Here is a 14235-nt window from a genome sequence, read left to right as displayed (position 1 = left end):
CATTGTATTCCTTATTGTTTTATTTAATATTCAAAATTCATTATACATTTTCAAATCTGGGTGTCTTGAGACTCTTGACTAATGCGTAAAGGAAATTTGTCAGATTGTTTAAATCTGTGTATTGCCCAATGTAAGTTTTTTTTAACATTACCCCCATAAAATTCTATTTCAACGTGTTCACATTAGAGGCACACATGTAAGTGAAATGTCGTTGTCTTGTCTCAAAAACTTTTGAAAAGTTAAAACTGGTGTTTTTAAATGCTTTCGATATTTAGAGTACTATAAAATTAAACACATTTTTCCAGAAACTTTCAATAATCATATTAAAATGCTGACTTTGCATTGAGCCATCGAGAGGTCAAAACCTGATGGGGGTTCACAACTTGAATAATAAATGGGTGAAGATTAATATGTCCTGTCCATGCTATGGTGGCTTCTTCATGCCACTACATATGCTATGGTTGGGACCTAAATGTAACAGAATCTGGGTTTCACATCACAAGGACAAGGAGATGATTAATATATTTGATTCAATGGAAATCTACAAGTTGGTGTCAGGAGGGACATTAAAAAGAGGCAAATAACCAATCTAAAAACAATATCACATCATCAAGAACTACCTGTGGCATCCTCATAACTTTCTTCCATTGTAATATCATAATGCCATCATTATCACTTATTATTAAATCATCAATTTTTATGGCACAACATCAACAAATTCAATGTACTGTGGGTTTTTATTTATTTCCCTTTCTGACTGAACTGACATGCCGACATCAGTTTACCTGTTTTCTCAAGAAAAGATAATTAAAAAATAAAATTTACATTGTTAAATTATTGACCAATCACTTTATTTTTCTGCCAATCTCCTTAGTTTTATCTCTTTCCTGCTTTCTGTGTTGTTAGGTTAGGGTTTTGGCTGCTTAGTGGGCAATTTTGTGTTTCTCGTGCCGAGTCTCAGAGTTTTGATCATGCCTAGTGCCGTTTAGGGTTTTTGAGGTTATAGGATCAGGCACATAAATTGAGATTTTAATGATCCTAGTTTTTTGACCCTTTTGGAGCATTAACGTGTTTTTTTAAATGTCCTCATCGGTGATTTTAAGTGATAAGGTGTTTTCAGACCTTTTGGAGTTGTTTTCTCTCTCCTAGAGAATTATTCAGGTTGTTTTCACACTTTATTCCGATGGATTCCCTTATGTTACGCTTCAATTTCTGATGAATTTGCCAAAGTCCAGTTGAGTTTTATTAAATTTGAAGTTTCTAAGTGATTTCTGAGTCGAAAAATCATCATTTTTCGGAGTAAAATCCATATTCTAAGGGTTAAAATGTCAAAATTCTATACTAGAGGTGCTTTTCTCTTCATATTCCTAACTACCCATGGTTTTCCCCTCCCAGAATCCAGAATGGACATGGATTTCCCCTGAAATCCATACTTGCCTCTTTATTCCACCACTGTGAATCCATACTAGGGTCGTTTTTCCCTTGGAAGCAATAAAATTTGACTGTCACGTTTTTCCACCAGGGAGGTATGGACAAGGTTGCGGATGACATTTGTATTCATTCCACACTTGGGTCGATTTTCCACCAGGTCTTTTGTGACAAGTTTTTGAGGATTTTTGTCCGGATTTTCATCCAGACTCATATTGATTTTCCACTGAGAGTATTTTTTGTGATTTTTGAGTCCGGATTTTCATCCAGATTGAGGTCGTTTTTCCACCGGAGGGGTACTTTTGTGTGATGACTTAATTTCAAGTTGAATTTTTTATTCCACACTAATATCGATTTTCCCCTAGCCCCATTTTGTGCACATTCGATGATTTTGAGTCCGAATTTTCATCCAGATTGGGATCGATTTTCCCCTAAGGGGATATTTGATGATTTTTAAAGTGATTTTGTGAGGATTTTTTAATCCTACTAGGATCGATTTTCCCAATTGGCCCATTTTAGATTTAAATCGAAATATTTTAATAAATGAGTCTCATTTGAATTGCCTTTTAATAAAAGGCAATGATTATTTAAAAGAATAAAAAACAATTAATAAATGATTTGCAATGAGCATTTAATGTTTTCAACCTTTTAGAAGCAAATTAGTTTCACCCAAGCAAGTATAAGAACAAGTGTTTTGTCCCACATTGCTTGTGTGGTGAGATTTGATGATGAAAGCAAGTTTAAAGGGAGGAGTCCAACATTATTTTATTATTAAGTTTGCCAGGTGTCTCCATGCAAGGGCGATTTTCTCCATAGTTGGCGATTTTGGACCAAGTGTTCAAGTGAAGTGTTTGATTGAAGACTTATGTTTCCTCCATTCTTTCCAGCTGGGCAATCCACTCCATTGCTGCCATTGAAGCTTATTGGCTCCATTGATTTCAGATTTTCGATTTTGGGAGATAACGATTTTTTTCCTAAGTGGCAATTTTTCTCCAAACTTTGGCGATTTTGAGTCTTGTGATTTTTCCTTGGGTGAAATCTGCCATTTTTGTTGCTGTTATCAGATTGATTTGCTGCCATTGAAGACCCCCCCCCCCCCCATGCCACGATTTTTGGCGAGGTTCGCCATTTTTGAAAAATTGCGATTTTGGCGAAGGGCGATTTGTGTTGAGGTTTCAAACTTTGAAGATTTTTCCTTGATATCACCTGATTTATTTGCTGTTCTCAGACCATTGTTGGCAGATTGGAGTGTGCTTTGATGACATTTTTCAGACTTGTGTGAAGTGGCGCCATAGCTGGAAAGTTCGATTTTTATTTTGGCAAGTGTTTTGATGGATTCCATGCATGTTTGATGTCGCCATTGCTCCCTACTTGCTACCATTGCCTCAGATCTGAGTTTTAACACCATTGTTTCAGCTGGTGTGACCTCCATTGTTGGCTGTCCATCAATCTTCAGACCAAACTTTTATTGCCCAGCCATCTGCAACTATAGCGATTTGCATTTGGAGACATTTTGGAGGCATTTTGGGATCATTTTCAGACTATTGGAGGGCTGTCTCAGGTTGTCTTCAGATTTGTGACCTCCATTGTTGATTGCGGAAGGTGTCTTTAGACATAATTTTTTGTGAAAACACAACCTTTCACACCTCTCCCTAGTCACTTTTAATCCAGTATACTCCTTTGCACTCTGATTTGCACGAAATTTCTAAGTATAATGAGGTGTTGATTTCATGAGGGTTTCATACCCTAGTCTTGTCACATTTTGTATTTAAATTGTTAAGATCTACTTAGAGTGTGGACTATCTTCCCGACTTCATACCCTAATTAGCCTAAAATCATTAGGAAGTCAGGAATTCTATTAAGAATATTATATTTTTCCTAAGTTCTAACTTCAAGCTTCGTACAAGTGCAATGTCGAAGTCCAGATTGAAGGAAAGAAGAGAACATCAGAAGATACTATTGACTGAATTCTATCCAGAGTCTAAGTTGTCATCCAGATGGAAGGAGATTATGGATACAAACATGCATTTCCTGAGCTTGAATTTGATGCGACAACGGATTTTCGGGTCGGAAATCAGATTCCTTCCCCAACGTATGTAAACATTATGAAGAGTGGTATTTTTCAAGCCGCTGGATTTCCACAGTCCATACAATGCAGTGAGCTTATCCCGTAGTGTGCATGATGTTATGATCCTCGCTTGTGAATGATCAAGACTCCTAAGGGCGTTGTCATTGCCTACCTTGCTAAGGATGCGATTGGTGAGGTGTTTGGAATCCCACGTGGAGCAGATATGAAGAATGCAATTAGGGATGAATATGAAGAGCGGTACACGAAGAAGATGGATGCGTGTAAGAGTATAATAAACAAATAGTGGATGATCGAGTCTAGGCTTCATCATTCCAAGGCTCCTAAGACACTCATGTGCACAGACTTCAAAGAGGAATATAGTGACTTAGTATTCCTGCTTAACAGAGTGATGGGGACGCCGCAGGGTGCAATATTCGATGGATGGATGCTCTACTTCATCCAGGATTGTCTTAGAGGGACATTGGTACATTGGTCTAGAATCATAAGTGACAATCTGGACTTTCAGCTGAGGAATGTAGAGCGGTCCAAGTCTTTCGCCATGACTTCCTACTTGGTATACCTGCTTGCACGGTTTGTTTCATACAAAGGATTGATATGCAGAGGTGAAGTCGGGAATGGACAAGGACAAGTCCGGAGTCATGAGTGCTATCTCCCGCTGAACATGTATAGAATTGAAGACTATAAGAGAGTGAATGATGTATTCACTATGTATATCATGCGGATGCTGCAAGGCAGAATCCACAGAAGATTGTCCAAGGAGGCAATAGAGCTAATAGAGAAATATGGATCGTGGTTTATTCAGTTTCCCACTTTCACGTACCTTAGGATTCATGGGTTTCAATCCGAACCCTACAGGCTTCCTAGGTATCTGTCCGACAGAATGATTTTATTGGAAGTGGTGAGACAACTTCTAGAGTTTGATTCCATTTAGAGAGAGAGGCGTAGGACATGCATGACATTCCCTATTTCAGTTGGGAAGACGTTGGAGGTTTGCCAATTTGCCTTAGCCGCCAGCACTGCGAGTGAGGAGCTTGCATTCTATCGATTTGCAACCTTCAAGAAAAGAGAAAGATTTGATTTCGATAAGATTTGATCCCGATAAGAAAGTTGGAAGGATCAAGGGAGAGAAGTTCATCCACAAGGTAGACATAGAGGATTATTGGGCCAACCTGATGGACAAGCAGGCAGTGAAGAGATGAATGTGGTCCAGAATGTTAGTGGATTTCATGAGGAAGTGTGGACTTTTCCTCATTCTTGATTAGGTGTTAGATGACTGGGATCATACGCATCCACATTATGAGAATGAAATGAAGAAGGCAATCTTATTGCCTAATTGGTCAGAATTAGAAGAGATTGATTTGAATGTAGTGATGAGAGAGGTCTTGAGTTTCTCCCGTACATGGGTAGATATTCAGATGAATAAGTTAGTTGATATGGGTGTTTCCTTCACTTATGAAAAGATGAAGCCGAAAGAATCTACTTCCGAAGATGATCAGAGGACTATCAGTGATGTTAGGATTTATGCAGATGAAGAGAGTCAAACTCCCAAGAGAAGGAAAAACACGCCAGGAGGAGTCAAGGCCAGAGGGAAGAAAATCGAGGAGGTCAAGAAGAAGAAACAAAAGACTATCATTCCTTCTCCTATCATCCCTTCACCACCTCTCAATGTCTCATTAATTAAGGAAATTGAAATAACAAAACAGAATAAGGAGACCCAACAATGTTCCAACACAGTGATACTATAAGAGAATATTCAGGAGTTACATGCCACATCGACATCTGCTCCACCAAATGAGAATGATGATCGACCAGGACCCCCTACTGTCCTTTTGGAGGTTAGTTTGGGAAATGAGATATATGATTTGACTAGGAGTAATCTTGATGATGATGATGATGTTATCTCGACATTGAGAGGACTTGATCGAGATATGTGTCTCGATGATGGTATGGAGATGGCCGTTATTCCTGATTGGCTGATGAGAAGTATGGAAAAGAGTAAGAAAATGATAGAGGTACAACCTATTGATAACATTGATGACTACCTAGCTAGGAGCAATAAGGAGAAAGAACCCAAGAGAGCTGAGATTTTGTCGCACATAGCTAGAGATGAGATAGGAATGTGGATTGCGCAGGTGGCTGTTCCTATTGGAGGTGTGACAACGAACATTACCACTCCTATGAATTTCCTGATTACTTCAGTTGCCCTTGGCCATACATCAAGAGAGCAAGAGTTTCAGGAGGTTGGTGATAACCTTAAGGCAATCAACGCAAGGTTAGATAGAGAAATTGAAAAGGAGTACTAAGAAGAGAATATCAGACTTAGAGAGTATATTGCAGGGATAAGGTGTGAGAATCCCACCCTTATTTCCCCTATTGCGGTTGGTCATGGACTACATTCACACTATGAGGCGGCGAGAGATACATTCTCGGAGGTGGAAAAGTGGATTGAGAGTGCAAGAAAACAGGCAGATGATTTCCTTACTCAATTTGTCCAGGCATATGATAGGACAACAGGGCTCATGTTTAGAATCCAGTATTTGGAGGGAGTTTGAGAAGAATTCCGGCCTATTTAGGAGAAGACTATTCCATGCCTCAGAGCTTTGAAGAAGATTTCTAAGTCCACATTGATCAGCGAGAACATTGTGCACAATGGAGACAGATACGATTTCCATGGCTGCTATTGTTCCTTGGCCGTGGAGAAATCAACTTATGGGAACGCCCAGTTGAGTTGTATGGAGATGGAAGGATTGATTTAGGGCATTCAGATGAAGATCCTTGTCTCAATTGAGGAGTTATTGGGTGTTGATGTTAGTGATGCTAGTGGTTTACACTTAGTCGAATTAAGAGACAAGATGAAACTAATGTATTTTTGTTAGTTGGACTCTTTGAGGAAGAGTCAGATAGATGATTTGGTCTCTTTGTTGATTCATGTTCATAGTTCGCAGAAGCTCGTGCCAGATTGGGAGAACACTTGGACGCTTGCTCGGATTCATTGGACGTGATTGATTTGCAGCAGGATACCTTGCCTAGCATTTCCATGGAGGAGTTAGATTTTGTATTGGCTAGATTCTTGGAGTATGCTATAAGAGAGAGAGATGCAGGGATGAATCTTCTAGAAGATTTCCTATTTGATGACTATGTATCTTTTTATTGGGCCATATGTTGGTGGCACCATTTTTGATGTAAACTCTAATTAGGGCAATTCTATGCTTTTGTTGGCATGATCTTGGCCGTTGATCTTGAATCAATCTTGGCAATCCATTTTTGCAAGAGACTCTATAAATACCTCCTGGTCTCTCATTTGTAAGAGAGAGTTTTTGTAGAATTGTTGGTATATGCTGCAGCTATTTGAATCTAAATCATTGTTCAATTGTTGGTTTTGCTTTTCAAATGTTGTCTTTTCATTCATGATTATCAATTCCTCCAAGTTAGATTAGAATTTGTTTTCATGTTTGATAGATTGAATGAAAGATTTGTCGAATATATTTGTGTGGAATCCTTAATCCATACCACTAGCCTCTTGCCGTTGGTAAGTGCGCCTTGTGTGGGCAATTGAAAATTTGAGTAAGCTTAACTTCAATTATCATGCGTCCCTTGACAAGCGTCAATTTGGATGGTGTCAACGTTTGATGGTAATAATTTGAAAATCAATAAGTATACCTTAGATGATTGCACTAAGCTTGTGTCAATACCTGTTTGTGAGACCTTGCCTAGTTTGATTCCACTAAATTTGTTCATCATTTCCTACATTCCTAGGCTTAGGATAGATTTCTTGAACCCTATTCCTTTTGCCCCTTTTTAGTAAGAATTAAATCCAGAACTATATTGTTAAATCCTAAGTTGTCAACACACCTATTCCACATATTTCATGATCGAAGAAGATAATCCTTACATTTGTGTAAGTCCCCAAGTGAACACAACAATTCATATCGACCATTGAGTTACCCACTTGTCAAGACCTGACATGTAGAAACCTTGGAATCATTTTAGTTGATCTTACCCTTAGCATCTGAGGTGGTTTTGTTCAAGAGAGGGTAAATTACCTTGGTATTTTATTCTGAAATGTTATGTGCATAAAACACACATCAACATACATCAACACCTGTTTCTTGAAATTTTTGTCCTCGAAAATTGCTGGCATCAGTATCAAGGATTGTAACACAAATGATGTCAGAAATTTGTGCATCTTGACCGTTTGACCATGGTAAATTTAGATTTGATTGACAAAAAATGCTGAGATGTAACAAACAATTGACTTTTGTTGACATATGTAATTTGATTGTTATCAACTATCGTAAACTGTTCCTTGGCTGTTGTTGGTTTCTTTTGACTGTTATAGATAATGAATGTTGTAGATCACTACTTCTGGGCCGTTTCTTGATCTTTGTTTTGAATAGTGAAAATCATAAAAGCCTGTGAAGTTCCTATGTTGCCCCGAGTTTCCAGGACGGAGACGACAGGGGACAGCGGGACGAGTTTCCGGGACGGCAAAGGGGACAGTTATATAAAATATAGGGAAAATTTAAAATATATAGGAAAATTCTAAATGTTCATATGAAAACATGTATAAAGCATGCATATATACATTATATTCATATGAAAACATGGATATAGGATGTGTATGATACTATGAAAACATTTTAGAATGTAAATTCTGAACATACAGCATTGTCAATACTTGATATGCAATTATGCATTCATATTTCAGAATTTCAATTCATTCACATTGTCAATATGCATATCATAATAGATATTAAAGAAATAACATACAAAATGTCAAAATGCCCAAAGGCTACACTGCTGCCATATAGTTTCATTATCAATTACGATATGAAAATCAAAATAGTACTAATGAATTAATATTTTATTATTTTGATTTACTATTTATAATTTAGTATTTATTAATTTAAAATTTTTAAATGTTTACCAATTAATTTAACAATTTAATATTTTCTATTTATAATATGAATTAATTTTAAACGTTTGATATGATTTAAAATTTAATTAATGTTGCCTTTTAATTTTTTTAATAACAATTTGAATTAAGAGGGGCCCATATTAGAAAATTAAAAAAAATAAAATTGAAAATACGACATTTTTTATTTTTTTAATATTTTTAATAGTCTTAGATGTGGGGGATGTGTCACCGTCCCCGGGACGGATTGGGGACGTCCCAGCCGTCCCCGGGATGTATGGACGTCCCCCCCAGCTAGGGGAGACGTCCCCCCCGTTTCGGCGACGCCCCCTCTAAATTTTTGGCAATTTGGGGACGGGGGGAAACGTCCCCTAGCCGTCCCCAAGTCCCCGAAACGTCCCCAGGGCTGGGATGGGGGTTTTCAGGCCGGGGACATGTCCCCGGGTTACACCTTCTAGCCATTACTGCTTTCAGACTTTGCCTTCATGGCAATTCTATAGATTTCCAGCACCATTAAAATCTTTAGACACAAATATCATTCTGTCAAGCAAAAGGAATTGAAGCTCTGGCATATTTATTATTGATTGTGTATGATTGTCTAATTGCTTGCAAGTATCTGCATATAGGTATGAGGAAGGCCACGATCTGCAACATTCTGAATCCCCTTTATTTATCGACAATTGGATTTTTTAAAATATGGATGCCTATTTTTTAATATTTAGTTGGAAATTGGGTGTGAATTGACAAGAAATGCTAGTTAACTGGGAAAGGAAAGGAAAAATTAGTAAACAAGGTTGGATGTGCTCAAGGAAATGGAATGAAAATTGTACACTATTTTCTCAAAACATCACAGCATATTATACAAGAGAGACAACATACAAAGTTTGAAATCAAACAAAGCTTTACTTCTCTTTGCTTCCTAGAGAGGAGAGCAAGCATCTCTTATTAGCTCCCTAAATTAGACAGAGGCTTAATACATGCATGGTTTGCAAATTCATCTACCAAGAAGGAATATTTTCTCACAATTTTTATTTTATACTATTAACAAGCATTCTACATACCAAGTAATTGAAATGACTCTATATTTAAGGACAACCGTTAAAATCAAGATGTTTGACTAGGGAACCATGTTTCTCCAATGAAAGTTTTCCCTAACAAATCTATGAATATAAGTATTACAAAACCTCTGAAATTTTCCTTACATGTTTCTCTTATAATAAAAGTTACATTCCTAAAGGCTAAAACAATTATGTTTAATACTCCTCTGTTTCCCCACAGTAATCTAAATGTAAAATTTGTTTGGGATTGTTTTGGGAAATATATGCTTACTGGCTATAGTCTTTCACAGAGATCCAAACAGCTGAATTCACTGAAATTGAAAATGGAGTTGATCCCACAGAACTGTTTGGTTTCTAGGTCCTAAAGTTTTTGCTCAATATAAGTTTATTAGTAACACCAGTTTTTGGCTTGAATTATTTATACACTGCATTATCATTGGACTATGCTTCATCCTCCTAGATTGCCTCTTCTCTATAAATGGATGTTCATTGTTAAATTATCTCCCAGACCAATGATATGTACCAACTACCAAGTACAAATAAGTTGTATTTCCTAGAAAAGAACTAATTCCCTAGAGAGATCTCTCCAGGACTACTGATCATCGTTATCTACAATACACATATCAAGACGATAGACCAGATCCTTAACATGCAAATTGATCTCAAAAACCACGAGAATCAATGCTTAAGGCCCTAAAAATTCCATGGCAGATAATTAGTGGCTAGTTGTTGTGCTGGCTGGATTCTTTGAAGTACAAGAGAGCTTTGAATATCAACCTTTATTGCATTAGAATTTTTCTGTCTTTGGGAACGGTTCTCTAATCACCACTTTAGGTTTTGTAGTCTAAAGTTAATGCTCTTCCAAACTTTCATTAAAATGCAATTGCACCAAGAGCTCTAATTAGGATTCAGTATCATCAACTTGGCTGGCATAAACACACTTTGTAGGAATAGAAACAAGTCCAAGTTACCTAGTCCTATTTTGTTCTGAAGTTGATTACACAGAATGCCCACTAGATTGAGGTAGATTGACTTAAAAAGGGAACTGATGTGATGGGTAATAATCATGACTAGCTTCAACAAGGTGGAACCGATAATTTTCCTTTTGCATAAAATCTCTGTATGCCACTCTTGTACCTTTTCCTTAGCTTTACACAGGTCAGTCCCACATATCTTTAGTAGGATGCGGATAACAAAGGATTTCTAGGTACCAGTGACTGAGCCCTTAGGAGTAGCCTCTGTTTCAAATTTTAAATCTTGATCATTTAGGGATAGGTTTATTTTCCATTGCATCCTGTTTAATGTTTGGAAATGTTCTTTAACCAAAGATTTGATGTGTATCGGATATCATGTTCTTTAACCAAGGAAGAATGTCCAAGTACATAATATATTGTACAAATGAGCAATCTACCCTAGGGATTTATTTTTATTTTTCCTAAGCAAAGGAAATAAAGGATGGGTGGATGCATAGTAAATGACTACCAGATTTCTGTGTAGTTAGGGGAGCAACAGGTGAGGTGCCTCCATTAACCTCAATACGGAATTATATTGTACAAACGAGCAATCTACCCTAGGGATTTTATTTTTGTTTTGTTTAAGCAAATGAAAAAAAGAATGGGTGGATGCATAGGAAAAGGCTCCCAGATTTCTGTGTAGTTAGGGGAGCAACAGGTGAGGTGCCTCCATTAACCTTCATCAATGGGGATAACACACTGTAGATGCCGATCCAACAAAATTCATTTGGATATCTCTTATGATCTGCAAAATTAATGAAAGAAATCATAAATGAAAGACCCTGCATGCCTTGAAAATGTGCTGTAATAAATCTCTCAAATCAATTCAGAGGAGATGCAAAGTTAGAGAGGTGTGACAAGCCTATCTTATGCAACAATGAATGCATTTAGCTTTAGGAATGGAAAACAACTATGACATTCACGTGGAAGATAAGTAAAGTGCAATTGGTAATAAATTTGTCGTTGTCACTTTCTAGAAGCCCAGAACTTTTGATTTTTGATGTATATCAAGATAATCAACAGACTTCAGTTTTAACTAATCTTTCACCAAAAAGGAACAAATTCTTACATAGGAAGAAATCTGCTACATCTAAATCCAACGAGGGAAATATGTTAGAACTATATCTAATCCCCAACATACATGATTTTTTTATAAAAATTGTAACGTATCTTTGCTGTGTTAGAACTTCTCCGCTCAAAATATCAGTGGAAATTTGAAAAAGAATATGTAAAATAATTTATTCATGCAATAACCCATAGAGATCCAATATATTGTCCCAAATGAAGATGGAACCCAAACATCTAGTACTTAATGTATATATTGTTATATGATAAATTATTTTAAAATATAACAATTTTAGTACCTTTTTTTTATGGATATTTTCTGTGCCATTGTGTACTATCATGAATTTGTTTTGTTGCTTGATTCTCTGAACAATCATCTGCAGGATTCAAATATTATGTTCTTTGATTGCAGGTTCGGTCAAATACCCTGGGAGCTGTTGGGTTTTTAGGTGACAGTAGACGCATCAATGTTGCAATAACAAGGGCACGGAAACACGTAGCTATTGTATGTGACAGTTCAACTATTTGTCACAATACCTTTTTGGCTAGATTATTGAGACATATCAGGCATTTCGGTCAAGTTCGACATGCAAAACATGAAGAAAATGGTTCAGGATTGGACGTTACCCCTCTTTTACCATCAATAACCTAAGCAAGGATATGGAGTTGGTTTCAGTTGAAGATTGTATAAAATTACCTCAAAGCAGATTTTCTTTGAAAAATACCATTCCAAGCAGTCTTGTGCTATTATAAGCATATTCTTCTCCACTTCATTAGGATGGAAGCACATCCTTGCGCCATTTTAAACATATTCTTTTCCACTCCATTAGGATGGAAGCGAATCCTGATTTTTATACAAGTAAAAGAAGTCTCAGGAATACAAAAGCAAAAGAAAGACTCATCTTGAGCAAAACATCTCCCAAGCGTGAGTGGCATCAAGTTTTTGAGCCACCGTAGCGACTTGTAAAATGTATGATTGATTGTACAATATTAGAAGAAAGTTACAGTCTCAGTGTTCGGAACATTTTTCATTATTTTCCAAAACTAAAGTTACAGTGTTCGACATGCTTTCAATGATATATGATTGTAAACAATTTTTCCTTTTTGGCAAATGAAGTTGCATCTATAGTTTTGTGCTACTGGATAGATAATCAATTCTTAATTACTCTTCCATTTTGAGATTTCGTAATAGATTTGTAACCTGTGATAAAGACAGTATGTGTAGTGAGCAGAGAGCTTGTTTTGCAGAATGTGTTACAGAAAAGTATGTCACATTAGATGACAGAATATGATGAACAAGAAATCACAATTTAGGCATCATATAATTAATTAAATAAATACAATGCTAGGAATGGCTAAAGTTGAGACACCTTAATTCCCAATGGGAACTTGCCAATGATATGGATGGGTCACCGAATGTGTACATTCGCCATGCCCAAACTGCTACTGGATTCCTGTCAGTCGATGTGTCGATGAAATGTCTTTGATGTTGCTCGGGGGGTTAGTTGCATGTTGATGCTTTCAATAGCAGCTAGATCATACTTACTCTATGATGACATTTAAGGGGTTGAAAACCAGGTAGAGTCCTTTAACTGCTAGTTGGATCACTATCATGGGTTGAGTGAGAATATATGCAGACTTCACCAAGCGTTCATGGAGTTGGCAAAGGGCTTGAAGATGAATTTGTGTACTCTTGCAATTTTCCATGTCCTTGTCTGTTGTTGTGACGAAGAGCTTGGTAATTGATCTACACATTATGCCTTTTTAAAGAACTAAGTACACAAGAATTGCAATCATAGGCTAGAGCACAAAGGGAGGCTGCATACTTTACCCCCACCCCGTCCCCTGCCTTTGGTGGTACGCTGGACTTTTGTGGTAGTATAGACAGATGAAGGGAGCCATGTAAATTGCCCTCCATTTAGATACTTATATAGGTTGGACTGATAAATAATTATTACAGTTAGTTTTTAGTTTTGTGTATATGATGATGTGGACTTGGACAGTATATGCAATATAATATGATACAGTTATAGCTCTGTGACCATGAATGCATATGAATCTCTAGTACTGCTAATCAATGTTGTGACAACGTTGGTTGGCGGTATCGTTGGGACAATTAGATCTGGTGGTTTTGCCCTATTCTGCTGTTTAGAAGGGCATTTTTCGTGAGAATTAAAAGAGATATTTACCAGAATCTAAGCCTTCATGCTTATTTTTTGCAGGGTCCTAGGTGCATACCCCAAGTATATAACAAAATATATATATAACTTTGTAACATATATAAACATGTTCTTTGAAAATTTCTTTGTGATTTACAAGAGAATTCCGTGCATTGAATGCAAAAACCGTCTTTTCAGTACAATCGTTTGAGCCACTTTCAAAGTATTTGTTGACCACTCTTTTGAAAACTTGCAAGAGACTTAGTATTAACAGAGGCCCCTTCTTCCAATGAGTAGGTAACTAAACATGAAACAACTTTGTTAAAGGTTCACGTAAGCAACTTTTCATCTTTAGAGCTTTCCATAGATGCCTTTTTGCAGAGTGAAAATTGTGAAGCAAAATCCCCAAATCATATGACGGAAGCCCGCGCAAACACCATTTGAAGAAAAATGTTAGTGGCCAACTGGAACTTTACAATCGCTTTTATTAAAAAAGCAAGGGCACACT

At 37.0% G+C, this 14235-nt stretch overlaps 1 protein-coding gene across 2 annotated transcripts in view; it reads left to right on the top strand.

Moving 5' to 3' along the window:
* LOC131055158 (uncharacterized) overlaps positions 1–12707 on the top strand; it is a 59796-nt gene extending 47089 nt beyond the window's left edge. For both annotated transcript variants that reach the window (XM_057989777.2, XM_057989771.2), the window contains exon 7: positions 11981–12707. In XM_057989777.2, the coding sequence (XP_057845760.2) occupies positions 11981–12220 (240 nt within the window). In that variant the 3' untranslated portion in view covers positions 12221–12707. The remainder of the gene's footprint in view (positions 1–11980) is intronic.
* Positions 12708–14235: the final 1528 nt, after the last annotated feature.

The sequence above is a fragment of the Cryptomeria japonica genome, chromosome 2 (assembly GCF_030272615.1).
Source record: "Cryptomeria japonica chromosome 2, Sugi_1.0, whole genome shotgun sequence".
NCBI classification, from domain to species: domain Eukaryota; kingdom Viridiplantae; phylum Streptophyta; class Pinopsida; order Cupressales; family Cupressaceae; genus Cryptomeria; species Cryptomeria japonica.
The sequence above is the reverse complement of the archived record's forward strand: the minus strand, read 5'-3'. Positions and strand labels throughout refer to the sequence as shown.